This window comes from Felis catus, chromosome C1, assembly GCF_018350175.1.
Source record: "Felis catus isolate Fca126 chromosome C1, F.catus_Fca126_mat1.0, whole genome shotgun sequence".
NCBI classification, from domain to species: Eukaryota; Metazoa; Chordata; class Mammalia; order Carnivora; family Felidae; genus Felis; species Felis catus.
The window spans coordinates 33,052,354-33,079,871 of NC_058375.1; the positions used below are offsets into that span (position 1 = coordinate 33,052,354).

Genomic DNA, 27,518 nt, shown 5'->3' on the forward strand with positions numbered 1-27,518 from the left:
CGTAGCTCTGAAGCAAGATTGTCCATGTTCAAATCTTTTGTTTGGTTGTTTGGTTTTGGTTTTGATTTTTTCTCTTTAAAAAAAAAAACACACTTTATTGGGATACCTGGGTGGCTCAGTCAGCTGAACGTCCAACTCTTGATTTCAGCTCAGGTCATGATCTCAGGGGCGTGGGATGGAGCCCCGCATTGGGCTCTGCAATGAGTGTGGAGTCTGTTTAAGATTCTCTCTCCTTCTGCCCCTCTCCTCCACTCGCACTCTCTCTAGAATAAAAATAAAATAAAATAAAGTAAATAAAATCAAAGTATAAAAACACTTTATTGATGTATGATTAACATGAAAAATGAGATGTATATATATTTAATACAGACCATTTAGTGAGTTTGGGATTAAGTATAGGCCTGTGAAATCATCACCACCATTAAGACCATAGATGTTTCCATACTCCCCCGAAGTTTTCTTCCTCCCCCTTTATTACTTTTTGTTATGTGGCATTATTATTTTTTGTTGTGTGGTAAGGGCACCTAACATAATATCTACCCTCTTAGCAAATTTTAAGTATAAAATATAATATTGTTAGTTACAAGCACTATGCCATAGGTTTCTAGAACTTATCTTGCATAACTGAATCTTATTCCTCTTTGACCATCACCTCCCCATTTCCCTCTCCACCCACCCCCTGGTAACCACTGTACTACTCTTTTCTTCTATGAGTTTGACTATTTTTGATTCCATATATAAGAGAGATTATTTACAAATTCAAATCTTGATTCTGCAACTTACTCAGGACTTGGACAAGTCATTTGACTTCTCTCAGCTTCAGATCATCATGAAGGTAATAGCAGTACCCATGTTATAGGCATGTAAGGACTAAATGAGGTAAATCTTTCAAAAGGGCTTAGAGCAGTTGTTTTTTAATAGAAAGCACTCAATAATAGCTATTCTTAGCTATTATTTTCAGGTCAGTAGTATCTCAGCCCTCTTATGTATTTTGGGGTGTTTTTTGTTTTGTTTTGTTTTTAAGTAGGCTCCACACGGAGTGTGGGGCCCAACGTGGAGCCCAACACAGGGCTTGAACTCATGACCCCAAGATGAAGACCTGAGCTGAGATCAAGAGTCGGACCCTTAACTGACTGAGCCACCCAGGCGCCCCTTACTCTTATGTTTCATACACAACCTGCAGATAACAGTGTTTTGTGTGAGGTTGTTTGTACTAAGATGGATGAAATATTTTATTTTAAATTAAATTTCTCTGATTCCTGGGAGAATTGGCCAAATGTATGTTTTAATATATATGTATACATATTATGTATTATACATATATAACACACATACATATACATGTACATGTACATATATTAACTAATATGTATATTAGCACTTGTGTTTTCCCATTTGTAAATTCTTGGTATCCTACTTTCTTTTTTTTAAATTAACTATATGAGTTGTTTATATATTATGAGTTTTAATTCTTTGACACATATACGACAAATATATTTTCTCAGTCAACTAACTGCCTTTAGCTTTCCTTATGGTACCTGCTGTTCTACAGAAGTTTTTAATAGCAATATAGTCAAAGGTATCAACTTTTCTTTTAAGTTTTTCTTTTTTTTCTTTTTTAATGTTTATTTATTTTGAGAGAAAGAGAAATAGCGCGAGCAGGAGAGAGAGAGAGAGAGAGAGAGAGAGAGAGAGAGAGAGAGAGAGAGAATGAATCTCAAGCAGGCTCTGTGCTGCCAGCGCTGAGCCCAGTGCAGGGCTCAAACTCACAAATTGTGAGATCATGACTTGAGCAGAAATGAAGAATTGGGAGGCTTAACCGACTGAGCCACCCAGGCACCCCATAAGCTTTTTTTCCCCCTATTTGAATCTTCTTCAGCAAGATTTTTCTTACACATAAGGCCATAAACATTTTTCTATAGTTTTTTGTCTAATAATTTGATACCTTTTTTTTTATATCTAGGTCTTTAATTAGTCAGAAATGTATATTTTGGGGGCACCTGGCTGGCTTAGTCTGTAGATGTCTCCAACCCCAGTTTTTGGACATCAGCTTCATTGATCTCATGCTGTACAATGCACCCATTTAAAATGTACAAGTCAGGGCATGTAGGTGGCTCAGTCAGTTGAGCACTAGACTCTTGATTTCAGCTCAGGTCATGATCCCAAGGTCATGGGATCGAGCCCCTGCATCAGGTTCTGCACTGAGCATGGAGCCTGCTTAAGATTCTCTCCCTCTCTCTCTCTCCCTCTCTCTCTCTCTCTCTCTCTTTTCCTCTGCCCCTCTCCCCTGTTAGCATATGATCTTTCTCTAAAATAAAAAAATAAATTAAAAAAAAATCTTAAAAAAAAAAGATTGCCAAATAAACTAAACTAAAATATAATACACAAGTCAGTGGGGGTGCCTGGCTGGCTCAGTCAGTAGAACATGCAACTTGATCTCAGCGTTGTGAGTTCAAATCCCACATTGGATGTAGAGATAAAGCTAAAAATAAAATCTTTAAAAAAATTAAAAATAAAATGTACAAGTCAGTGGTTTTTAGTATATTCACAGAATAGTATAATCATCACCACAATAAATTTTGGAACATTTTCATCATTCCCAGAAGAAACCTCATCCCCTTTTTACCCCAACATTTCCCCCAGTCCTAGACAACCATTAATCTACCTTCTGTCTCTAGATTTGCCTCTACTGGACAGTTCGTATAAATGAGATCATACAGCATGTGGTACTTTTTGTCTGGCTGCTTTCATTTAAAATAATGTTTCAAGGGTCATCCATGTTGTAGAATGTATCAGTATTTCATTCCTCACTTTATTTATCTCTGCATCAGTCGATGAACATTTGGGTTGTTTCCTTTTTTTTATTATGAATAAAGCTGCAGTGAGCATCATTGCCCCAGGCAATCACTAATCTAGTTCCTGTCACCCTAGGTTAGTATTCCCTTTTCTAGAACTTCATATGAATAAAATCATATAGCGTGTATTCTTTTGTCTCTGACCTTTTGTACTGAGCATCATGTTTGTAAGATTCATCCATGTTATTGTACATATCAGTAGCTGACGCCTTTTTCTGACTGATTAGCATTCCACTGTGTGGATGCATCTCCAAATTTTTAAATTCTGATGGGACCCAATTTACCAATTTTTAAAAATTACATGTTTTTCAGGTCTCACTCACAATGTGCCTTTAAAATGTATTCATTGGGGAAGCTTTCTCCTTTGGTCCTGATGAATCTCAGGCATTCACATGACTTAGATAATAAAAGGTCTGATGGTCACAATAAATGACCATCTTAGTTCAGGCATTGGAATGCCGAATTCTACGTAATAATTAAAAGGCCAAACTTTATTAAAGTGAAATCTCCTCTCTTGTAACTTAGACCTTCTGCACGAACACTTACAGCAAGAATGAGGGAGATGGGGCCATGGTTATGCTCTCTTTCCCTATCCGGGGTATCACATCTTCTTCCAGGTGGCAGACAGGCAGACTCTCAGTTTTGGAAGATAGTCAAGAAAAATTTTTTTCTCTCAGGTTTGGGAAAGAAACACTTTTGTTAAGTGGTTTCAAGTTCTCTGGGATTGGCAAATATTCAAAGCCGACTATTTCCTTCTTGGCTATGTTTATGCATTCTGCAGAGGCCCCCAGTAGATACCTTCTATAGTATCTGTCACAGCGCGGGTGACACCATTTTCCTTCTATTGGCTGCTCCCATCTCAGCTTTTGTGGTCTTTTGTTTTTTGGTTTGTTTTTGTTTTTGTTTTGTTTTTTAGTGGCCCACAATATCCTGGGTCTTTCTGTTGGAGTCCCATGGCTCTTCCAAGCAATTCTCCTGGGCAAGATTTAATAGGGTTTAAGCCAGCTCTCCTTCCAAAGAAATCTTCCACCCTAACTCTTGGAGTGCAGGCCACTTGACATAGCCATTTCCCCTTCTCCCCTATGGGTTGAGCAGCTACCCAGCCCATCTCTGCTCTTCCCATGTTCGAAGCATGAGGCAGTCACTGACCTACCACCTGGAAGAGTTACAGATCAAGGTCTCCAGGTGGTCCCATTGAAATGGTTCCCCCTTGAGAATGGGAAAATATCCCCTACCCCTGCTCACTGAGCATAGCTCTCTTCAGAAAAGTCCTCTTTACAAAGTTTTACAGCAACCTTAAACCCCTGAAAGTGAGAGGGTTGAGAATGTCTAAACTAGGTTTTTTTAAAGTTTATTTATTTATTTTGAGGGGCGGGGGGGGGGGAGGGCAGAAAGAGAGGGACACAGGGAGAATCCCAAGCAGGCTCTGCACCATCAGGACAGAGCCCGATGGGGGCTCGAACTCCTGAACAGTGAGGTTGTGACCTGCGCTGAAATCAAGTGTCAGACGCTTAACCAACTGAGCTATGTAGGCACCCCTGTGCAACTAGTTTTGACCATTTACTTTGAAACTTCCACAAGATGGTTTGCTGACAACTTTGTTATCTAATATCTACTGCCTTGGGGTTTCCGACTGAAACTTCTAATTTAAAATCCTATTACACTTGCATTTGTGAGCTAAATGCTACTTGGATGTGATGGATTATTCTTTTTACTATCCTAATGGATTACATTTGTCAATGTTTTATTTAAGATTATGGAATCTGTGTTCATAAATGAAATTGACTATACTTGTGCTTTTTCCGTACCAACCTTGTAAGTGTCATGCAGCAGGACAGAAATTTGCATACTATGACTCAGATGTGCCAAAGAATATAATGTTCACTATTTTCTACAATAAATTCTTAGACTCAAGCCTCTATTCCTGCTAATAGCATGGGGAAAAAAACTTTTAATTATGTTTATGTCTCTATAAGTTCAAATTGAATTTAGTCAATTCAAAATTCTACTCCCTGCTGGCTGTTTTACCCACTCATGACAGCAGGGGAGGAACCCCATGCTGTCCTGTGGCCTCCCCTGATCCCACTGTTACAGCCTACTGAGGAAAAGCTAGTCCTACCTTATCTTTTGCAGTATTGTTCTGATGTCTACTACTGAAATTCATCATCTCTGCATTCTGCACCCTCCATGACAACCTCAGGCAGGAAGAGAATCCAAATTATTAAGAAGGGGAAAAGGCATCAGGAGGTGTTTTCTAAACATTTTAACTAGCTTACTTATCTTTAAATCCAAGACATTTATTGTTCGTATGTTTTTGTGGCTAAATCAAGAATCCAGGGGCGCCTGGGTGGCGCAGTCGGTTAAGCGTCCAACTTCAGCCAGGTCATGATCTCGCGGTCCGTGAGTTCGAGCCCCGCGTCAGGCTCTGGGCTGATGGCTCAGAAGCTGGAGCCTGTTTCCGATTCTGTGTCTCCCTCTCTCTCTGCCCCTCCCCCATTCATGCTCTGTCTCTCTCTGTCCCAAAAAATAAATAAACGTTGAAAAAAAAATTAAAAAAAAAAAAAAAAGAATCCAACCACAGGACAGTTCCCAGTTATAATGGTGGGAGCATTTCCTCCAAGTGCTTTACTCAACTTCTCAGAATCCTCTCAGGAGCCCTATGCTAATAACTATTACTTATAATAGCTCTGTCAGGTGCCTTACTTATATTTTTTAATGTCTTTTTTTAATTTATTTTTGAGAGAGAGAGAGAGGCAGGGGAGTGGCAGAGAGAGAGACAGACAGACAGACAGAATCCAAAGCAGGCTCCAGGCTCTGAGCTGTCAGCACAGAGCCTGATGTGGGGCTCGAACTCACAGACCAGGAGATCATGACCTGAGCCGAAATCAGACGCTTAACCAACTAAGCCACCAAGGCACCCCTTACTTATAATGGTTTAAATTCTTGCTATAACCCAGTGGAATACATAATGCCATTGCCACTTTACAGAAAAATAAACTGAGGTACAGAAAGGTGACTGTATTAATTAGGATACAGGCTAAGTTGCTGTAACAAAGAGATAACAAAAGACAGTGGCTTAAACAAGCTGGAGGTTTATTTCTCTCCCCAAACACAGCAGAGGCAGGCAGAAAGTCCAGGATGCAGGTGGCTCGGCTTCACTCACCCGTACCTTTCTTCTGTCTCATTACTCCACCATTGAATCATCCATTGTGCCGTCCTCATTTGTTTGGTAAAAGCTGGCTCACCACTACACATGCATGTCCCAGCCTGTGGGAAGGAGGAAGAGAGGATGAAGGACAGGCAGTTCCTTTAAGGAAATTGCACGCAAACACTTCAGCTCGTGTCCCATTGTCCAGAAAGATCATAGTCACATGGCCACAACTAACTGCAAGGGAGGCTGAAAAATAGAGGCTCTACTCATGCCTAGGTAAAATCTAGTGGTAGATAGATGTGGTAATGATTCTATTACTAGAAGGAGGGAATCATGGGGGCGCCTGAGTGGCTCAGACTGTTGAGCGTCTAACTTTGGCTCAGGTCATGATCTCACAGTTCATGGGTTCAAGCCCCGTGTCAGGCTCTACACTGAGCTCTTGTTCAGAGCCTGGAGCCTGCTTTGGATTCTGTGTCTCCTTCTCTCTCTGCCCCTCCCCCGCTCACACTCTGTCTCACTCTGTCTCTCAAAAATAAATAAATGTAAAAAAACTTTTTTTTCTTAAAGAAGGGAATCATGGACACTGGGGATTGGTTAGACATTGCTGCACAGAATCTAATATGACTCCCTCCTTCCAAATTCTGAGCACTGTGTGCAGATGAAAAACTACAGTTCCCATTTGCCTTGCAGATAGGAGCCACCAATTAGATATCAACAGAAGTCACTGTGTGGGACTCCTGGAAAACTTCTGTTGTCCTTCCTCCCTTCATCCATTCTGCTGCTTAGAAAGCAGATGAGGTGACTGGAGCTTCAAAAGCCGTATTAGACCATGAGTGACCTAGGAGGTGCTAAGGATGGTGAGGCATGCAGAAAGGAACTAGAAACTTAATGATCAAGGAGCCACCATACCAAACTGGGACAACCTAACTCTGCACTTCTTTATTTTGAGGGAGAAATCAGCCTCTTTCACTTTTCAGCTGCTTTATGACCTACCCACAACCAAATGTAATTCTTAACGAATTCAAATTATTCATTTAAGCAACATATTCACAGTCATGCAGCTAGGAAGATGTTTGTACTCAGATTTACCTGGTTCCAAAGCCCATATTCCTGCCCCTGCAGGATTAAATTGGCCTTTTACAAGACAAAAATGGTATCTTTTTGTTAAGATTCTACAATGCAATGAAGAAATAGTGGTATAGTCTCCATCCAATTTAGGGAAAGATATTTATCCTTTACATCTAGAGTCCTTTATGTGATACAGCATTTTGGCTAGCAAAATATTTCTCTGTTAGATGTATGCAACATAAAATTACAGGAAAGCACCATGAGCTATCGAGCCAGGCATGATTTGTTATTCTTATCTTTGACTTTTTTCTATTAATTTTAATTGGCTTCCTATTCATTCCTTTTGTTGTCAGCTTGCACGTGCTGACAGGCAAGCAGTAGGAAGCACCAGTGTGAAGGAAGATTAATGGGGAACATTTTTGAAATGTATAACAATCTATTCATCACTGTAACTTTTTCCCATTTGGAAAAAAAATCCATAATTATTTAACTTTTAATTCTAATACACTGGGCCCACCTTATGGGACACATAGTTGGAGATTCTCTCATCTACATGATTGACAGATGAGCCTTATATGCCAGGATGGAAAACACATAGATAAGAAACAGGCCAGGAGAGCCACTATGACCCTATGAATCTGGATAAAGGCTTTATTCTTTCTTGTCTGGAGAGCATTTGGTTAAAGTAGGAAATCAACTACATGGACTGTTTAAGCCACATGTTCTAAATTGCTATTGGGGATGATATCACTAGAATTAGGAAAATTGTGCTTATTTTTGGGGGGGGGGTGGTAAAATACCAGAAAGTTGACATATGTTGTTTAGAAGGGTTTATTAGATAATATTGTATTTATCTCCTTTTGAGAAAAGGAGAGATGATTGTCAGAGGCTGTCAAAAATACTTAGATTTAGAATGTCCTATGTAGTATAAAGGAAATAGGTAAGACTGTGATTTACCAGCAAATGTCACTTTTTCATTGTAGGGGTTTGTGGCAGATAAAAGAATGGCCCTCCAAAGATGTTCAAGTTTTAATCCCCAAAACCTGTGAGTATGTCACCTTACATAGCAGAAGGGGTTTTGCAGATGTGATTAAATGAAAGGTTTTAAAATAAGAACATTCTACTTTTATTTATTTGAGAGAGAGAGTGAGCATGAGCAGCAGGAGGGGCAGAGAGAGAGAGGGAGAGAGAGAATCCCAAGTAGGTTCTGTGCTGTCAGCACAGAGCCCAGTGCGGGGCTCAATCCCATGAACCGTGAGATCATGACCTGAGCTGAAATCAACAGCCGGATGCTTAACCAACTGAGCCACCCAGGCGCCCCATAAAATAAGAATATGTTAAAGGTTGCAGGAGTCGAGATGCCATTGCTGGAAGGGGCCATGAGGCAGTGTGGATTGCCACCAGAAGCTGAAAAGGCAAGGGACTGATTGTCCTCAAGTCTCCAAAAGGAGCGCTGCTCTGTCAACACTTGATTTTAGCCCCATAAGGCCCGTTTCTGACCTCCAGAACTGTAAGATAATAAATTTGTGGGATGCCTGGCTGGCTCAGTCAGTGCAGCATGTGAATCTTGATCTCGGTGTTGTGAGTTTGAGTCCCACGTTGGGCATAGAGATTACTTAAAATAATAATAATAATAATAATAATAATAATAACGACAACAACACCCAAGTGCCCCTCAAATGAGTTCATTTTAGATACAAGTATGCAAATCAGGATAAACTCTGGCTCCTTGGAGAATTGGCTGATTCTAGGATTGGGACAGGAAATATTCAAGATGAGCCTGAAGCATCTTGTAGTGCCAGAAAGTAATGGAGTGCTAAAAGACAAATAAATAAATAAATAAATAAATAAATAAATAAATAAATAGAAATAAGACAGTGATGGGGATATGTCAAAGAGGCAAAGGAAGCACCTGAAAGAGCTCCTAATGGCCGAAACTGGTACAATTTCAGCAACAAAATAAACAAAGTAGTATTGGGTTATAACGCAATGTACAGAATAAATATCCATGAGAATCCAATGTGATTCTCTCCTAAATTCTGAGCATGTGACCAGAAAAAAACAAACTACAAAACTACATGTCCATTTCTTTTGCAGATAGGAATAGCAATTGAATATAAGAAGTCACTAGGTGATAATAATGATTGAATAAATAAGTAAATGGGGGAGAAGAGACAAATGTCCTGTGCAAAAAAAAAAAAAAATATATATATATATATATACACACACACACATATCTATATATATATCCAAATAATTTATGTAGATGCTCTGCTTTTAAGGAGGTAGAACAACTCTTGATATCAGGTATCAACTGATAGGAGGTATCAACTCTTGATATCAGCTCAAGTCATGATCTCATGGTTGTGAGATAGAGCCCTGTGTCGGGCTCTGTGCTGAGAGTGGAGACTGGGATTTTCTCTCTCTCTCTGCCCCTCCCCTGCTCATTCACTCTCTCTCTCAAAGTAAGTAAATAAACTTTAAAAAAAAAGGAAGTGGAATATAATTGCCTCCCCTTACGTATGAACTGTGGAGTGACATCTATCCAAAGAGTACAGTATGGAAAGGGGGAAGGGGAGAGTAATTTTACAGTAGAGAAGCCTGACCAACACTACCTCAACCAGGTGATCAAGGTCAACAACAGTAGTTACAAGTCATATTGATAGTATGTATCCTTGATACAATGTGATGAAAACTGGCATCTATTAAAAAGAAAACCATAAGCCCAAAATGGCATCACTTAGACCAACTCACCAAACCTGGGATTAATACCTAATCTAAATGCAATTTCAACCTCCCCCAGAAATGTAGTCTTAACAGGTCAGTCAAGAATTTTCTGGGGTGCCTGGTTGGCTCAGTCAGTGGAGCAAGTAACTCTTAAACTTGAGGTCAGGGGTTCAAGCCCCATGTTGGGTGTAGAGCTTATTGAAAAAAAATTTTTTTCTGATAAGCACCAGTGAGGTAATCTGTCACATGGGCCCTCACTGTTCCACACCGCCCAACCGGGTCCCTCCCTCCCCTACTCCCCCCCCCCACCCCCCAACAAAGGAAGAGGACGTAAAACTCCCTGCTCTTTCCACTAAGAGAAGTGACCCAACCTGAAACAATCTTTTCTTTCTTTTGCTAGTAACTTCCTTGCCCCACCCTCCTCCCTATAACAATCTTCTATTTTACACAACTCTTCGAGCTCCTACTTGCTGGGTGGGATGCTGCCCAACTCATGAATCACTTAATAAAGTGAATTAGATCTTCAAATTTACTCACTTGAATTTTATTTTTAAAAAAATAAATAATAAATAAATGGAAGATTCAAAGATTATATATGTTCTCCAAGCAATCCTCCCTAAATACTGCTTCTCTAAGCCAAACTAATAACAATGCAAAGCATTTTGATTCCTAACAAGTGGTGGGTCGGAAGCTACTCTGCTCATGCTAAATACAGACCCAGCTGGGAGCGGCACTGAACTTGCTTGTAAAAACTGAAGGGCTGGGCAGAGACCTGGGGCCAGAGCCTCACACAGGTGAGCAGAGCAAAGACGTGGCCAGGACAGGAATCTCTGTAGAAAATGGTTTTGGATCCACCCCAACACACAGATATCTAGATGATGGAGACCCCAGAGTTCTCCTCCAGTTAGTACTGACATGGGTTAGGTCCCAGAAGACACTGGGGGTAGATGTAGCCACACTCCCAGCTCTGTCATTAAAAAACAAAGGAAACAAAACTCCCTTTGGATAACTAAAAATAAATAAATAAGTCAAATTTGTTTTTTAACAACCCTTACCTCTTGTGGTCTTCCTCCCAAAAGGCAATGACCTTTTATTCTATAATAATAATAATAATAATAATAATAATAATAATAATGATGATGTATCAATATTTTCATATGCTCATATATTATTGTTCATATGTTCATTATAACAAATATGCCATAGTAATATAAGACATTACTAATAGGGCAAACTGAGCACAGTGTACATGGGAAATATCTTTACTATCTTTGCAAAATCTAAATTTTTCTGTAAATCTTAAAGTTTTACATTATAAATCTTACTTAAATTTTTTTTTAACGTTTATTTATTTTTGAGACAGAGAGAGACAGGGCATGAACCGGTGAGGGTCAGAGAGAGAGAGACACAGAATACGAAACAGGCTCCAGGTTCTGAGCTGTCAGCACAGAGCCTGACGTGGGGCTTGAACTCACGGACCATGAGATCATGACCTGAGCTGAAGTCGGCCGCTTAACCGACTGAGCCACCCAGGTGCCCCTATAAAGCTTACTTAAAAAGAAGGAAGAATGTGGGGGCACCTGGGTGACTCAGTCAGTTAAGTGTCTGACTCTTGATTTCTGCTTAGGTCATGATCTCTTGGTTCATGGGATCAAGCCCCAAGTAGGGCTCTGCTCTGACAGCACAAAGCCTGCTTGTGCTCTCTCACCCTATCTCTCTGTGCCCCTCCCTTGCATGCTCTCTCTCTGTCTCTCAAAATAAACAAATATTAAAAAAAGAAGAATGAATCTTAGTTTCTGATATATCATCTGTGGGGATAACAGACCAACAACGATAAGCTAGTCCTTAATCTTGTGTCATGTTGAATCTGATATTCTTGGAGGATGTCCTAAGATCCTTCACCATTCAATTTTTCCTAGGATCTCAACAGGAATTCAGCATCTACTAGGTAATTATGCAATTCCTCAATAAGTAATTATTCAACTATCACCACACCCTGTGGCAGGCCTGGTTATCCTAAAAGAGGAAGGTACTCTGGACATAGAGCTGGAAGAAAACAGGATGAACCTACTATCCTACTAATTCTTTATCCCCCGCACCCTAATGAACAGTGTTCTGCTGGGTGTTATGTGCACTTAATTTATTTTGTCCCAAGGGGTAGGTTAGATGTGCTGTTTCACTTCTGAAACTTTAAGCCTCCCTATGAGACTAGAAAAAGGTCTAGGACTTTGTTAATGGGAAGAGTGGCTGATGGAACAGTGCTTCCTCTCAATTTCACACATCCCTTCCGTTTGGCAGGTGCAGTGCTCTTAGCATAATACTGGGGAGGAGAGTAAGTTATCTGATTGGTAAGTTTGAAAGGAGAATCTGAGGCTGGACAATTGGTTCCTAGACCTGTTTGAAAGCAGAAACAACACTATAGCTTTTTTTTTTGAGAGAGAGAGACAGAGAACACACACACACACACACACACACACACACACACACACACACACACACTTGGTGGGGGAGGGGCAAAGGGAGAGAAAAAGAATCTCAAGCAGGCTCTATGCCCAGTACAGAGCATGACATGAGGCTCAATCTTACCACCATGAGATCACCACCTGAGCCAAAATCAAAAGTTGATGCTTAACTGACTGAGCCACCCAGGCACCCCAATAGTTGTATTAGTTATATTATTAACGTAGCTCCATATTGTTCTGTTCCCTACTTAATTATGTTTTATGCATGTCTTAAGCCCAGTGCACGACCAATCATTAACTGTGCCCTTGTAACTCTACCACTTGTTTGCACATTGATTATTATAAGAATCTGACGGGACACAGATGCTGACATTTGTCTTAAAACTATCTGATGTACCAAGTCCTGAATGGCACCTCATTGTCTGGAAGCATGTATACCTCCAGATGTTTCAAGCACCCCCCCCCTTTAAGGTTTCAAGAAACCCTTCACCCTCCTCTCATGAATTTATCTTCTTCTCCAAACATACATAAGCTGTGCCTAGGCTCAGCAGGGCAATGCAGCTGTTGGAAATGATCCCCTGCCTCCTCATCAGGCTGCCCTCTGATAACAAAGCTCTCTCTGCTTCAAAACCGGTGTCTCAAGACATTGGCCTATGGCACATCAGGTGCACGGACAAGTTTGAGTTCAGTGACAAAACTAGGTATGCACAGCAGAACCCCTTTCCTATCTCCTTCCTTTGGAGAGTGTGTCTGGCCAGAGTTAGCAGGCTCTATGCTCTGCTCCTTCATGTTCCCTTCATGCTCCCTTCCCTTATGGAGGAGTCCTACAGAAATCAGTGATTTCTCTGACTAGGTGGTAAATCCATCTAACTCTAGGTTTCAGCATTAAGAAGACAGTTGAACTCTCACATCTAAGCCACGTTCTCTGATGTCATAGAAACATAGTCTTTTGGCCTCCATCTACCAGCTCTTGCCTTGTTTATTAAGTGGTTCAGAACTTGGATAGAAAAGAGAAGCGTTAAGCATTACCCCTATAAGGCCTAAGCTTTGGAGTAATACTCCCCAGGGAAGTCAAGGCCATGGTGTATTGTGCTCAACTGAAAGCAAGTGTATGCAGTAGGATGCCTTGCCTTGATTCCAGGACTCTTGTGTTGGGACACAGGATCTGCACATAGCCTGGGACTATCTCTTGAAATGCTGGCGTTCAGAAAGACTTCCTAGGTGTCTCATATGTCTCGTCTGCAGCCTGTGGGAATGTGATGCATATTTCCAGACCTAGACTGAGCCTTGTGTCCTATAAGCCAGGGCCCTCTCTCCTGTCTTGTAGACAACTAAGAGGGCATTTGGAACCTAAGCTGCACCATCAACAAAGTACAGATCATATCTTAGGAATGTGAACGATATCAAGCAAGTCCAGGGGGTAACCAGTAACCTTTGGATCACATTTAGGCACATCTAGAATGGCTACAACAACATAATTCTTTATGCTAGTGTTAACCACTGGTCTGTTATGTTGTGTACAGCCTCAGCCTCTATAGGCACATGAAGAACTTTACTGTGTGAGTAGATCTCTTGGGATATATTTCTCTACAGTTACAATAGACAAAAGGGGAAAAGAGGCAAATCACAGAGCACTTTTAGATGTTATCTATTTTTTTTTAATTTTTTAAATATTTATTTTTGAGAGAGAGACAGAGCACAACAGGGGAGGGGCAGAGAGAGCAAGACACAGAATCTGAAGCAGGCTCCAGGCTCCAAGCTGTCAGCACAGATGCGATGCGGGGCTCGAACTCATGAACTGTGAGGTCATGACCTGAGCGGAAGTCAGACACTTAACTGACTGAGACACCCAGGAGCCCCTAGATGTATCTTAATCTCACACCTAGACCAAAAGGAACATTTAGGGAGCCCAGGACTAAGTATTTTCCCAGGACTGTCTGCCATGGCCCCTGTGCCCAGCCATCACACAGCTCCCTGGAAAACAACGGCAGACTTTGCAGCTCTCTAGCCTTTACCAGCATGGGCTTGTTTCCTCTGCTGGTGGGCTTAGTTCAGTCCATTTACTCCTGGCTCCTGGTATTTGTCAATGAGTTTCTCGAATACCTAGTGACGTTCCAATAAGACTATGGAATTATAGCATTGTAGTTTATTTTATTTTTCAAAGATTTTAAGCAATCTCTATACCCAAGGTGGGACTCAAACTCACAACCCCAAGATCCTGAGCCACACACTCCACCAACTGTGCCAGCCAGGCGCTCTGGAATTATAGTATTTTAGAGCTGGCTTTAGAGATTATTTACATAATGGGTTATCTAATTTAAAATTCTTCATCTTGCAGGTAAAGACTAGTGAGGGTTAAGTGACTTTTCTAACATTCCATTGCTGGCTAGTTACAGTGCTAGCTTGCAGGACAAGAACATGGGTCTCCTAATTCAGTAGGTTTTTTTTCCTACTACCTGTGCTGCCCCCCATGTATCCCATCTCTTGTCTGCTGTATACAGTACACTCTCTTCTACTGGACATGACTAAATTACCTGATGCTTTAGCTGGTATCAAGATTTTTAAAAATAATACAATCTGAAGTCTTCAGAGAGACGGGACCAAAGAAATACCACACAGTGTGTTGTCCGATTCCCTGGCAAGAAGGGACAGAGTCAATTACTATTAGTTTTTCCAAGTAATGGGTGTGACTCACGCAACCTTTGCTTTTCATCAAGGGTTTAGTTCATCAAGGGTTTAGCCCCATGACTGCTCTCCCTTGGCAATTCTTCACAGTTTTTTTGGTGTGGTTTTTTTTTTTTAATTTTCTTTAATCGTGAGCAGTCAAATAGAAGCTCCTGTGCCTCGGGCTGTCTATCTTACTATCTCCACTGTCTCTAGATTAGTTTCTTCCAACTCTCTTTGATGGATTCGGTAACCACCTCAGGACACATCCCTTCCACACCTCCCTCCTACCCTGGCCCTATCACTGGCTAGAACCCCATCCGATTTAGTTTTATGGAGGATAACACAAAAGGAGAACAGGAGAATGTCTGAGCAGCAGAGTAGGAAGCAGTCCTGTGTCTTCAACTTTACACCCTTCTACCGAAAAATAAAGCCCTAGGGCAGTGGTAGGAGAGACACAGATTGAGAAATGTATACACGTTTGACCACCTTTGACTCACCACTCCAGGGGACACCCCAGATGGCAACGGCGGCCACATTCTCCTCTATCCCTACTGGAGCGAGTGCCCACTGGGATCAAAGTGGGATTTGGGTACTGCTGGAGTGTAACGAGATGACACGTCTCCCAGTTTTCTGCTGCATTCTGTTTTGCCCGATTGTGAAGGAGCCTTCCAGGAAAAGAACTCAAGCCATATCCACGCTGTGTATGTAGGTATGTCTGAGGGGCTGGGGGAAAGGAGGCAGGGGAGGGCTGACAGAAGCAAATTGCAGGCAGGTCTCCAGATTCCCAGGAGAGCATTCATCACAAAAGAAAGGGTGCAGTATCATCGGCCATGTGCAGCATCAGGGCTACAGGTTTGGTTCGTATGGTAGTTCTGGGACCAACATGGTGGCTATTACCTAACCTTGTCAAACCCAGTCTCTCACCATTGGTATCTTCTCTATGTTCTGGGGAACAGGAGAGGGCCAGGTTTAAGTTGCATGTAACACTACAAAGGCCTGCCTTGGCACATCGGAGAGCCATCACGGTCTTAACAGTGTGACTAAATGTGAGCATGGCTTACTGTGACATGGTGTGATGGTCAGTACTTCCGTGAAATGGTTCTCACAGCTTTTTTTTTTAAGTTTATTTATTTATTTTTGAGAGAGAGAGAGAAAGAGAGAGAGAGAGAACACAAGCGGGGGAGGGAGGGAAAGAGAGAATCCCAAGCAGATGCAGGACTTGAACTCATGTACCACGAGATCATGACCTGAGCCAAAATTGAGACCTAGACACTGACTGAGACACCCAGGTGCCCCATGACAGATTTTCTTAGATTCTATTTTCTATCTTGATAAGAGATGTACCGGTTTCAGAAAACATAGAACCCCCAATGCTTCATAATTTCCACAGCTCATGACTGTGTGCTTTTGACAGCTCTGTCACATTCGTGATGGTTTTTCATTATTTGTTTGCTTTGGCATATTGAGAGGGCATATGAGGCTGTTATAGTTGGATGACAAGGTGGGATGGGCCTGTGATCCCTCCTGCTCCCCTGGTGTTATGTTTAACATAATGGCATTTCTTTGATACACTGGCGAACAAGAGAGGAAGCTGTTCCTCTGCTTTTCAGAGGAAACAGTAGGAGCTGTGTTCCTGGTAGCCTTCAGCTGCCTAGGGGCAGTCACAGCTCCTGAGGGCAGGGATCAGGACCCTAGTACAAATAGAAAAAGTGCTTCTTCCTCCTGGAGAACACAGGCGGGTGGGTGGGTAACTCAATCTTAATGAACTACGTTTCGTGCTAGACTTTGGTCCCCATGCTTGCCCTTACTGGGTGCCCTTGTGCACTGCACAGTCTATACAACTGGACGTAATGGCACAACTCTCTGGACTGGCCCCCGTCAGATAATCTGGGAAACTCATGGGCACATCTCCAAATAGAGTACTAAAAGGAGGTGCAGGAAAGAAACACAGCACAGGCATTGGCCTGAGCACCAGAGTGGCCAACCACGGTCCAGCTAAGTGGCATCAACAACATAAGCAGCGGGAAATCCAAGGGAACCATGGAGCAGGAATCCACACAGAAAGCAAGCAGTGATCAGTGTGGAACGTTAAGAGCGGAAACATCGAAAGTATGACATGAAGCCTGGGCTGTTTCGTGGGAACACTGGAGATATTTAGCTGGGGACTCTCAGGCATTAGAAAGGAGAATGTGGTGGAAAGTTCTTGTTTTGTCTGCCCAGACCCACACAAATTGTGTGAGTCTGGTGAGGCTGCCAACTATTCCTCCCCACTTCACAGCCACAGGGCCCAGCCAACCAAGGAACCCAATAGCCTTGGCTATGATTAGCCCAGAGGTAGGCCAATCAGGTTCTTCCTGGGGACTTTTTTTTTTTTTTTCCGTTTAAAGGTAGAAGAAAAGACATGTGGCCTTCCAGATAAAGAGTGTTAAGAATGTGAATGGGGGCCCTCTTCTCTGCCATGTAGAGGAAGGTATCTCTTGTAGAAGAGAATGGGGCCAATGTCAGAAAGAAGCAGAGCAAGAGTGAGAAAAAGGAAGGGACAGGGATTGAAAGAGTGAGAAAGACCAATTTTGAAAATGTATTTTAGTCCCCTAGATCTAGCTGTGACTGAAGTCCACTCCTAGACTTCCAAGGGTTGTAAGCCGCCAGTACATTCCCTTTTTGCTTATGCTAGTTTAAACAGAATTTGTTACTTGCAAATTGTCAAATGTACATGCAGGTGGGACCTATCTCTAACTCTTTAAAAATCTTTTTAAAAGTTTATTTATTTATTTTGTGAGGGAGAGAGCGTGTGTGCATGCACACACATACACATGTGTGCACATGAGCGGGAGAAGGGGCAGAGAGAGGGAGAGAGAGAATCTCAAGCAGGCTCCATGCTGTTGGCTGAAACTCACAAACCATGAGATAATGACTTGAGCCAAAATCAAGAGTTGAATGCTTAACTGACTGAGCCACCCAAGTGCCCCCCTATCTCTAACTCTTAAGTGACCTTTTTTTTTTTTTTAATTTTTTTTTTCAACATTTATTTATTTTTTGGGACAGAGAGAGAGCATGAATGGGGGAGGGGCAGGGAGAGAGGGAGACACAGAATCAGAAACAGGCTCCAGGCTCTGAGCCATCAGCCCAGAGCCCGACGCGGGGCTCGAACTCACGGACCGCGAGATCGTGACCTGGCTGAAGTCGGACGCTCAACCGACTGCGCCACCCAGGCGCCCCTTAAGTGACCTTTTAGAGTTGGGAACCTTCAGTTCATTACAAACTGCCAATGCATCTTCAGATTCTCAAGGATGCTAAGAGTTACCTGCCTCTCAGTTCCCTGGATATTCCCAAGGTCTTTGGATGATTTGACCAAATTCCTGACTTTTTATGGTTAAACTTCCTTGCTTCTGACCCATCTCTTTGATATACAGAAGGACAGATTATGTGGCTGACCAAATCATCCATCTGAACTGAGAATTCTGCCTTACTGAATAATGACTAAAGTTGCACCAAAAGAGAGACATATTAATTCCTAAGGTTTTACTGGCAACTCCTTTTGTAAAAATAAAACATATTTGCAAATGAGTAACCTGCTCAATACACTGGTTTTGCATACTCAAATATTTATATTTTAAGCTATATATATATGTGTGTGTGTGTGTATATATATATACTTTCAAAATGTTTATTTTATATATTTTATAATATGCATTATAAAATAAATAAAAATATATATACACACTGGTAATTTTTCATCCAAAGAAAGTCTATATAAAGAAAAAAGTATATATCACTTTGTGCCAGTGATATGCCACAAAGCTAAGAATTGATTCCTATCTTGGACCAGTTATCTTCAAACAGAAGGTACAAACAATACTTATTAATCCTAACATGGGCACATTTATTCACAGGTCAAGCATGATAGAGCTTTAGCAGGATGACCAGTGGTGAATGGGAAATGGACAGAGCCCACCAGGAGCAGAACTAGGGAAAACTGACCTAGCTAAAGGGTCATTTGTCAACATCCCAAGATAAAGAATATGCCAGGACTAAGTTCCAGCTGGTTTCAGTATCAAGGAAGTACACAGCAGATGAAGCATAGCTTAGACCTAGTGAAGGGTCTAAGATCAATGTCAGCAAATGGCAGTCATACCATGGTTCTAGGTTGGCAGCCAGCCCCTAGAGGGTAACAAAAACAGGTCTTGGGCTCACGAGGGACAGGAATTCAAAGAGCTAGGACGAGGGTCAGGATCTTAGACCTGCCAGGGTTTCAGGCTAGTCCTTTTGTCCAAATGGGAAGAATGCCCACTTAGACAGCCTGGCCATTATGGATGAAAGCTATACCTCAGTGGGCATGCAGGGGGTCAGGCGATGGCACAACTTATTTCACCCACTGGCGGGAAAAGGAATTCAGCTCAACCTAGGTAGTAAGACACAAATATGACTAAGACATAGCAAAATTGCTCTCAAATGGCTTACAGTCTAGACGGAAACAGAGCACAAGGAGATGATTTCACACGTGTGCAGATACTGGAGGACTTTGACACTTGCCAAAGGAGAAAAATGCATAGTGTGCTACCGTTGGGAAAATGAATACAGTTTTACACCATAAGATGGCCAACGGGACTAAAACAAGCTCTGGTCTCTAGTTTGGAGACCCCTCTTCCAGGTTCTTCTTGCCCTGTTTGCCACGCGCACAAGCCTGCCACAGATATGGAAGATGACCACTATAAATTACCCTTTCTCCCTCCATTCGGAGCTCAGATCTTTGGAAAAACAGTCTCCTCTGAGCCCACTGGTGTTAAATAAATCTCCGATCCACCAAGATCTCCGAGTGCCGCTTGGTTTTTCCGCCAGCGTTCCAGCCTGGTTCCGTAACACTATCAGAACACAAAGAAGGGCCACTTACCCCAAACTAAGATACAGGAAGATTTCCTAGGGAAGGTGCTACTTGAGCCGATGCTAGCAGGCAACGAAAAGTGAGAAAGATTTACCGTGAACAGTCGTGGAGGTGGGACACAGAAATGCATATTCAGGGAATTTGAAGAAACTGGAGATTACTAGAGTGGCACATCCGTAGGGTCTCTTATCCCCACATAAGGATAGGGAGGTACGGTGGGAGCTGTTCTTCATCTTCATGTCCATTTCTTCTCTTCCTTTTAGTAACAGAAGCCCTTCTCACCCCACACTGAGTTTTAGCTGGGCACACACCTAACCAATTAGGGAGTACAGTCTCCAGCCTCCTTGCAGTAGATGTGACTATGGGTCCAGGTTCTTGGGTTGTGAATGGAAGTTAGGAGTATAATGTTCATGTTACATCTTTCAAAGGTGGCCACTTGTCCACTTCCTCTTTCCTCTCTTTCTCCTTCCAGAGGCCTGGAACACAGATGTGGCCACGAGAGCCGGCCCCAAACATGCCAACAATGAGTTGGTGGCACACTAGGATGAAAGGAACCTGGGTCCTGGGTTGAACCAGTGAAGCAGAGCTACTTCCCCATCCCGGACATCCTCCTTACTGGACTACTGAGTGACAGAGAAATTACTTGTCGAGTCACTGTCTTCTGGGGTCTTTTTGTTATTGAGCATAGCCTGTTCCCTAACATGAGAGGAAAGGAAAGATAGTGTTAGGATTTCTAATAGAATTCCCGACTTGGTCAGAAAAGGCTAAGGAGCTAGGAAAGGACGACGGAACAACTGTCTGTCTTAATGATTACAGCTGCATGAGGCTGGGGCTGGCAGATAGATAATAAGATAAGCAATTACACAGCCTTGTCTCCAGACAGATAGGGCAAGCCCCTTGAGAACTATAAACTCCTACCCGGTTCTGGGAGCCTAGTTCATCCAGAGCAGGACAGCAGCCGGCAATCCCCTCCTGGACGTCTTCTTTGTACCCTGCCTTGCAGACCTGTGTCCGCTGTACTCTTCAAAAGCTGGCTCCAACAAGCTCCACATGAAGACTTCATGAAAAAACCCCATTCAGTCGTTTTGTGTTAATTAGGTTTACAAAAGAAGAATATTATTTATAATCGCCTTCTATTTCCTGAAGAGGGAAGGTCCTGTAACTGGAAGAACTTGCTGTTTTGCTGAACATGGTCATTCGTTGGGCACAGGTTTGGATGTAGAAACTAGGATGAAATGCATTCCTCTGGATAATGAAGGGTTGAGGAGTCTACATAGGGCTGGTGGGGGGAAGGTGAAGAGCAGGAAAGCTGGAGGCTGGGAGGTAGGATGGGGTAGGGATGGGAAGAGATCCCTGTGGCAGAAGCGGAGAGTGTGTACTCTGGAGAAAGAGGTGTGTCGTAGCGGGGTTCCAGCTGCTACAGCCCACGTGACATAAATCACGTCTCCCCTTCAGCAAATTCTATCTTGTTCACTAAGATGCTGGTAGGAGAGGGCATAAGGGGTGTGAGCTTGAATAAGAGGAGGAGGGGAAAACTGACACCTGGATTACATACAGCACAGAGAGAAGAAACAAGAGCACAGAAAGTCAGAGTCAATGCCAATGATGAACAGTTACAGAATTGCAGACCCCTTCTGTTAGTTATTATTTCTATAATTCGAAATTATGTGTACTGGACTGTCTTAATCTGAGTTACTATTCACCCAGTAGCTACCCAATGCCCATTACTGGAATAATCACCACTAGCACATACTCATCACTTATGAAAATTCAGAAACAGCGTTCTTCTAGCTGAGGGTAGGCTGAATTTAAGGAAGGCACCAGACAGGAACTGTATTTGAGCTGGGCCTTGAAGAATGGACAGGAATTGGTTATGCAAAGTCTTCTCAGAGGAAGGGAACAGCACGGATAATCTGACCAAAGCCAAAGTCATGCATTTTTTCCACATATACTTAGCAACGTGCACTGTGTGCCAGGCACTAAGCAAGGTCCCAGGGAGGTGAAGATGAATTTGGCTTCACAGGCTTCTGTTAATATATCCTGCTGTTTTTCTTTTCGTTCTGTTATTGGTTTGCCGCGTCTATCAGGTCTTTTTTGGCCACATTTCTGCCCGGCCAGTTTTTCTTTCTTGAAGTGTGTGTGTGTGTGTGTGTGTGTGAGACAGAGAGAGAGAGAGATGCTTCTTTTGCTACCTAATGCATTTTAACCTGCCATTGATGACCATTTCTCTAATTTATTGAGGTCAATTGAATTTTGATCTTCTATATACTTGGCACATCCATCTGCTTAGGGTCATATGTAATATTTATGAAGACTATCACTTTCTTTCCACTGTCCACACCCACATCTCAATACCCATTTGTGCCAGTCTATACTGAAGGTTAAAAGTAAGATGAGAAATATAGCCCCAGAATCCCAGGTTACAAAACCTAGTACACTTGACCCTTGCGCAACACAGATTTGAACTGTGTGTGTCTACTTATACATGGATTTGTTTCAATAAATATAGTACAGTCCTGCAAGTATATTTTCCCTTCTTTTTGATTTTTAAAAAAATTTTTTTAATGTTTATTTACTTTAGAGAGAGAGAGAGAGAGAGAGAGACAGACAGACAGACAGACACGGGGAGGAGCAGAGAGAAAGAGAGGGAGACACAGTATCCAAAGTAGGCTCCAGGCTCTGAGCTGTCAGCACAGAGCCCGCCGCGGGCTCAAACTCACGAACTGCAAGATCATGACCTGAGCCCAAGTCAGACACTTAACTGACTGAGCCACCCAGGCACCCTTTGATTTTCTTAATAACATTTTCTTTTCTCTAGCTTACTTTCTTGTAAGAATACTGTGTAGAACACATATACAATATATGTGTTAATTGTCTATGTTATCAGTAAGGCTTTTGGTCAACAGAAGGCTGTTAGTAGTTAAGTTTTTAGGGAGTCAAAAGTTATAAATGGATTTTCAACTGTGCAGGGGGTCAGCATCTCTACCCACCGTGTTATTCAAAGGCCAACTGTTTATCTGTAATTGACCACAGTTTTGTCAACTGAAATTGCAATGATGTCTCTTAACGATGGTCATAACTATTATCAACAGTTACCTGAGTACCTACTACAGGTAGAAACAGTGATACACAATGCTTTAGCCCCTGTTCTTAAGAGGCTTACTGTCTAGATGAGGAGGCAAATAGATGGTGCACAGGTCACTTTTCTATTCCTCTTCCTAACAGAGTAAGAACAGAAGTGAGAGTGTGGGAACATAGGAAGGAATTCCCTTTTCTGCCCTTCTATTTATTTGTTTGTTTGTTTGTTTCGAGAGCAAGTGGGGGAGGGGCAGAGAGAGAGAATGCCCTGTCTTCTTAATGGTTTCCTTCAGAAGGAAGAATTTGTTAATCTGATTGCTCAAAACCCAGTACATTAATGAGTTCACATTTTACATGGTTACGGTCACTTTGTCTTCAAAGGTCACGTGGCCGTGTGTGCTGCTTTGCTCCCCATTTCCTGCTAAGTGGCCCGGCTCAGTCTCTAGCACACACTAAGGAAAGTAAATCCGGTCTGCTTTGCAGATCTGATCATCTTCTCCCCTCTTTCTGCAGGCATGCCCACGCATACTGGCCCCAAAATGTAGAGGGGGGAAAGGGAACAGGGAATTAGGGAGCTTCACTGTAGCCTTAAACCTATGCCATGTCATTCAACCTAGTCTTCTGGCCGATTTCTGTTCTGGAGGTTATTGGGTGCCAGCTCAGCTATGAATAAAATAATCCACTGGTTTCGATTCCAATTTCTTTCTTGTGCATAGTCCCCTTGGGAACTCTAAGGAGAGGAGAGATGATTAGCAGAGCAAGATTTGGTTATTTCTGGTCCTTGTGTGTGGCCCGCTGTGTTGTTGGTCACAGTTTTAAACAAATGTTTGCTGTCCTTCCTTAGTGATGTCAGAGTTGGCCAGAGGAACTTTTTGTGACCAAGAACATGTATCAGTTCCAGGCAGAAATATTAAGAACTACTGTGGGATTCACATGATCACTTTTCTTCTTTCATGAGACCAACTGTGTTCCAGATAAGGGTCCAGCGTGGGTCCCAGCATAAGGACAAACTAGAATATAGCCAAGTTGACCTGCCATGAACATGTAGGGTATTTCAAGAAAAAAATGTCGTAAGACCCTTTGAGATCATCTGTTACCACAGCCTAACCTAGCTGACATATTTACTGTATTACCACATGTATTAAACACTGCTATTTGTCCCCTTAACATCTATTCTCCTTTAATTCCTCCTAAGAAAACCCCCATTTTGCCCAGATTATTCACCTAAGTCTACACGTGCTTGGGGAAAAAAAGTCTAATTCTCAGCCACAGGGGCGAATCATAATTAATTTAAGCCATTCATGATAGTTTCTTCCTCCTTGATGGTGACTGGTTTAGACGTCAGCATATGAGATCGTGGGAAGATGGCTTGAAGAATTCCAAGACAGGTTTTCCTTGATAATAAAAGGGATACATGGGAAGAAACAGTCTCTCTACTTCTGCCAGATGTTACGTGTATGCATGTGTTAGGTGGAACTGTGGCAACCATTTTGTGACTACGAGGGGCACTAACCTAGGAATGTCAGAGTGACAAAATGGAAAGAATCTGGGTCCCTGAGAATGTTATTTAGCTGTTAAATGAACTAAATCTAAAGCTTCCCTACCTGCCACAGGAGATAATATATTTTCCTTACTGTTTAAAAGAGTAGAATCTAGGGGCGCCTGGGTGGCTCAGTCGGTTGAGCGTCCGACTTTGGCTCAGGTCATGATCTCACGGTCCGTGAGTTCGAGCCCCGCATCGGGCTCTGTGCTGACCGCTCAGAGCCTGGAGCCTGTTTCAGATTCTGTGTCTCCCTCTCTCTCTGACCCTCCCCCGTTCATGCTCTGTCTCTCTCTCTCTCAAAAATTAAATAAACGTTAAAAAAAAAAATTAAAAAAAAAAGAGAGTAGAATCTGGAATGGAGGGGTAAAGAGTGAGTTTGGCTTTAGGGATGTTGAGATAATGGCAGGACAGCATTCTGTTTTATACTGCTGAAGCTCAAAAGATGTCAGGATTCAATGTGAATTTGGGAGTCATCTATGGAGAAAGTTACATAACATAATACATCTGGGAAAAATAATCCTAAACCTGGGACCATATCTCTGTGCGTGAGGAATTTCCGTAATATAACAAAACGTTACACCTATACAAGCATACCCATCTCCTAACGGGATATGCCGCTGTCCCACGTCCTCACCTGTCACCCATCCTAGAAAAGGGAGACCACAGGGGTGGTATTAACCTGCTAGCAAGGAAGAGCAAAGACAGTGAGGAAGCAGACCCTGCTCTCCTCAAGCCTGGATATGCACCTGTATCTTCATATGACTTAAGTATTCTAGCCTCGTATAGATAGCTATGGACATAGATGATAAGCAACTTCTAAATTTACAGACCCTTATACAGTTTTCAGTAAACAAGTGTGCCAGCACTCTACGGTTTGTCATCTCATAGACATGCTATGTGTGATACTGCAAAAGCCCCATAGGAAGCACCAGGGTCAACAAGGTGAATACCATGGAGCATCAAGGAAATGGCCAATGTAGAAGACAAGAGTCTCTAGTGCCCAAGCTCGTCTGTGGTTAGAAGATATTTTGGGGGGGCACCTGGGGGGGCTCAGTCAGTTGAGGGTCAGACTTCGGCTCAGGTCATGATCTCATGGTTCATGAGTTCCAGCCCTTCATCCAGCTGTGTGCTGATCGCCTGGAACCTGCTTTGGATTCTGTGTCTCCCTCTCTGTTGCCCCTCCCCCTCTCACACTGTCTCTCAAAAAAATAAACAAACATTAAAAAAATTATAAATAAAAAAAGAGAATTTTTGGAAATTACTAATCCATAGGGCACTAGTGTACTGATTCTTTAAGAAAATACATGTAGTGGGGGGGGGCATTTTGCAACACAAAAGGATTTAGTTAACCTTGCTTGAAAAAGAATTAATTTTTGAAACTCTATTTAGATATAACTTTTCCAAAGGCACATCTAGTGGGGTAAATGCACACATCTGCATGATATTTACAGTGAAGCCTGTACCTTACCTGAGACATCTTAAGATGGGTTTCCAAGTCGTCACTGCTGGGCCTGCCTTGAAATTACTCTTGCTTCCCTAAGCCAAAAAAAAAAAAAAAAAAAAGACATATTTTAATGAGCTGGAAGAGCAATTGCGATCTTCAAAGATGGCTAACTTCAGTCTTGCAGTTATTTAGAAGGGATCTGGCTTCAAACATTGTTTGCAGGCAGAATCTGCAATTGGCTAGGACCGAGGACGGTATTTAAAGATGACTCAGTTGTACGGCCTGTGGGGGTGGAGAGAGGGAAGACCAGCCAGTGGTCCTTCTAAAAGGACTCTTAAACCCGTTTTCGTCACATTGAGGTTCTGAGGCCCACAGCCGCCGCAAACTAGTTGGGGGTGTCCAGTGCAAGAAAATCTGAGACCCTGAGAAATGTACCTTCAAATTATCTGAATGGGAGGCGGCTAAAGCCTAATCCCCCTCAACACCCCCCACCCTCCACCCCAGCTCCAGGCCGGGATTTCGGCAGAGAATTCCGAGGCCAGGGTCCAACTGGGGGCCTTCCCGGGTGACCTTCGCCAGGCCCCAGAATCCCCCTTGGGATGTCCCTGAGGCCCTGCCCGGGACTCTGCTGGGGCCCACCGGTGCCCCTCGGACCCCGCTGCTCGCGACCGTGTTTGGGACGCAGCCCGCCGCCCGCTGCGCATCTTTAGCGGGGTAGCGGGGACACCCTCTCCGCCCCGTGGGCCGCCGCCCCGGCCCCTCCCGCTCCCGCCGTCCCACCCCGGCCGGCGACGCCACGCCCACCGGGGTCCCGGGCGGGGCGGGGATGCCCTCCGGCTGCCGCGCTAGTCGCCCGCCTGCCACCCGCGGACTCCCCGGGGCCCGTCCGCCGGGCGCCGCCCCTCCCCCGTCCGCCGCAGGCCCCCGGCCCCGCCGCCCCTCCCGGGCGCCGCCCGCGGAGGCCGCCTCTGCAGCTGGCCGCGCGGCCGGCCCGCGCCCGCCGCCGCGCGCTGATTGGCTGGCCCGGGCCGGCGGCGGCGCTGAGTGGCCGGGCAGATTCGCTGGGTCAGGGCTGCAGAGGCGCCTGGCGCACCGGCGGGAGCGGAGCCGCGGCTCGCGCTCGCCCGGGACGCCGGCCGCCCGCCCGCCCGCCAGCCCGAGCGAGCGGCCCGGGGCGTCGAGGGGGCCCGCGCCGCGCCGGGCGCCGCCGCCCTGGCCGCCATGTGCTCCCAGCTCTGGTTCCTGACGGACCGGCGCATCCGCGAGGACTACCCGCAGGTGCAGATCCTGCGCGCTCTCCGTCAGCGCTGCTCCGAACAGGACGTGCGCTTCCGGGCGGTGCTCATGGACCAGATCGCCGTCACCATCGTCGGCGGCCACCTCGGTGAGCGAGGCGGGCCCCGGGAGGGCGGGGAGGCGCGCCGGGGTCCCCGGGAGCCGGCCGGTGGGCGCGCGCACCCGGGCCTCCCCCAGCCAAGTCTCCTTCGGGCCCCGCAGACCAGCCGCCCTCCCCCGCGAGCCCTCCTAGGGTTGGAGAAAGCCCCTAACCTTGAGAGCTTCCTTTGACCACCACCATCTGCTCCGAGACCAAGATTTGAGAACGGAATTTCACGTACTTAGGGGACTTTGTTTTGGGAGGAA

General features: G+C 43.8%; 2 protein-coding genes and 1 long non-coding RNA gene across 4 annotated transcripts in view; 2 read left to right on the forward strand and 1 right to left on the reverse strand.

Moving 5' to 3' along the window:
• Positions 1-204: 204 nt before the first annotated feature.
• On the reverse strand, positions 205-27,100 carry LOC123379078 (translation initiation factor IF-2-like). The gene is made up of 6 exons (XM_045033594.1): positions 26,971-27,100; positions 26,658-26,917; positions 25,902-25,969; positions 10,857-10,896; positions 6,025-6,122; positions 205-263 (listed from the first exon to the last, which is right to left on the reverse strand). Exons 1-6 carry the CDS (start codon positions 27,098-27,100, stop codon positions 218-220), a joined length of 642 nt encoding a protein of 213 aa, XP_044889529.1. The 3' UTR covers positions 205-217.
• Positions 15,016-22,334, forward strand: LOC111561719. Its single transcript, XR_002744440.2, has 2 exons — positions 15,016-15,639; positions 20,285-22,334. It is a non-coding gene; the product is annotated as an uncharacterized LOC111561719 (long non-coding RNA).
• The window catches only part of RIMKLA (ribosomal modification protein rimK like family member A), a 33,774-nt gene continuing 33,238 nt past the window's right edge, over positions 26,983-27,518 (forward strand). The window contains exon 1 of one of the 2 annotated variants that reach the window (XM_023258565.2): positions 26,983-27,261. In XM_023258565.2, the coding sequence (XP_023114333.2) occupies positions 27,099-27,261 (163 nt within the window). In that variant the 5' untranslated portion in view covers positions 26,983-27,098. The remainder of the gene's footprint in view (positions 27,262-27,518) is intronic. The other variant, XM_023258566.2, reaches the window with a different exon arrangement.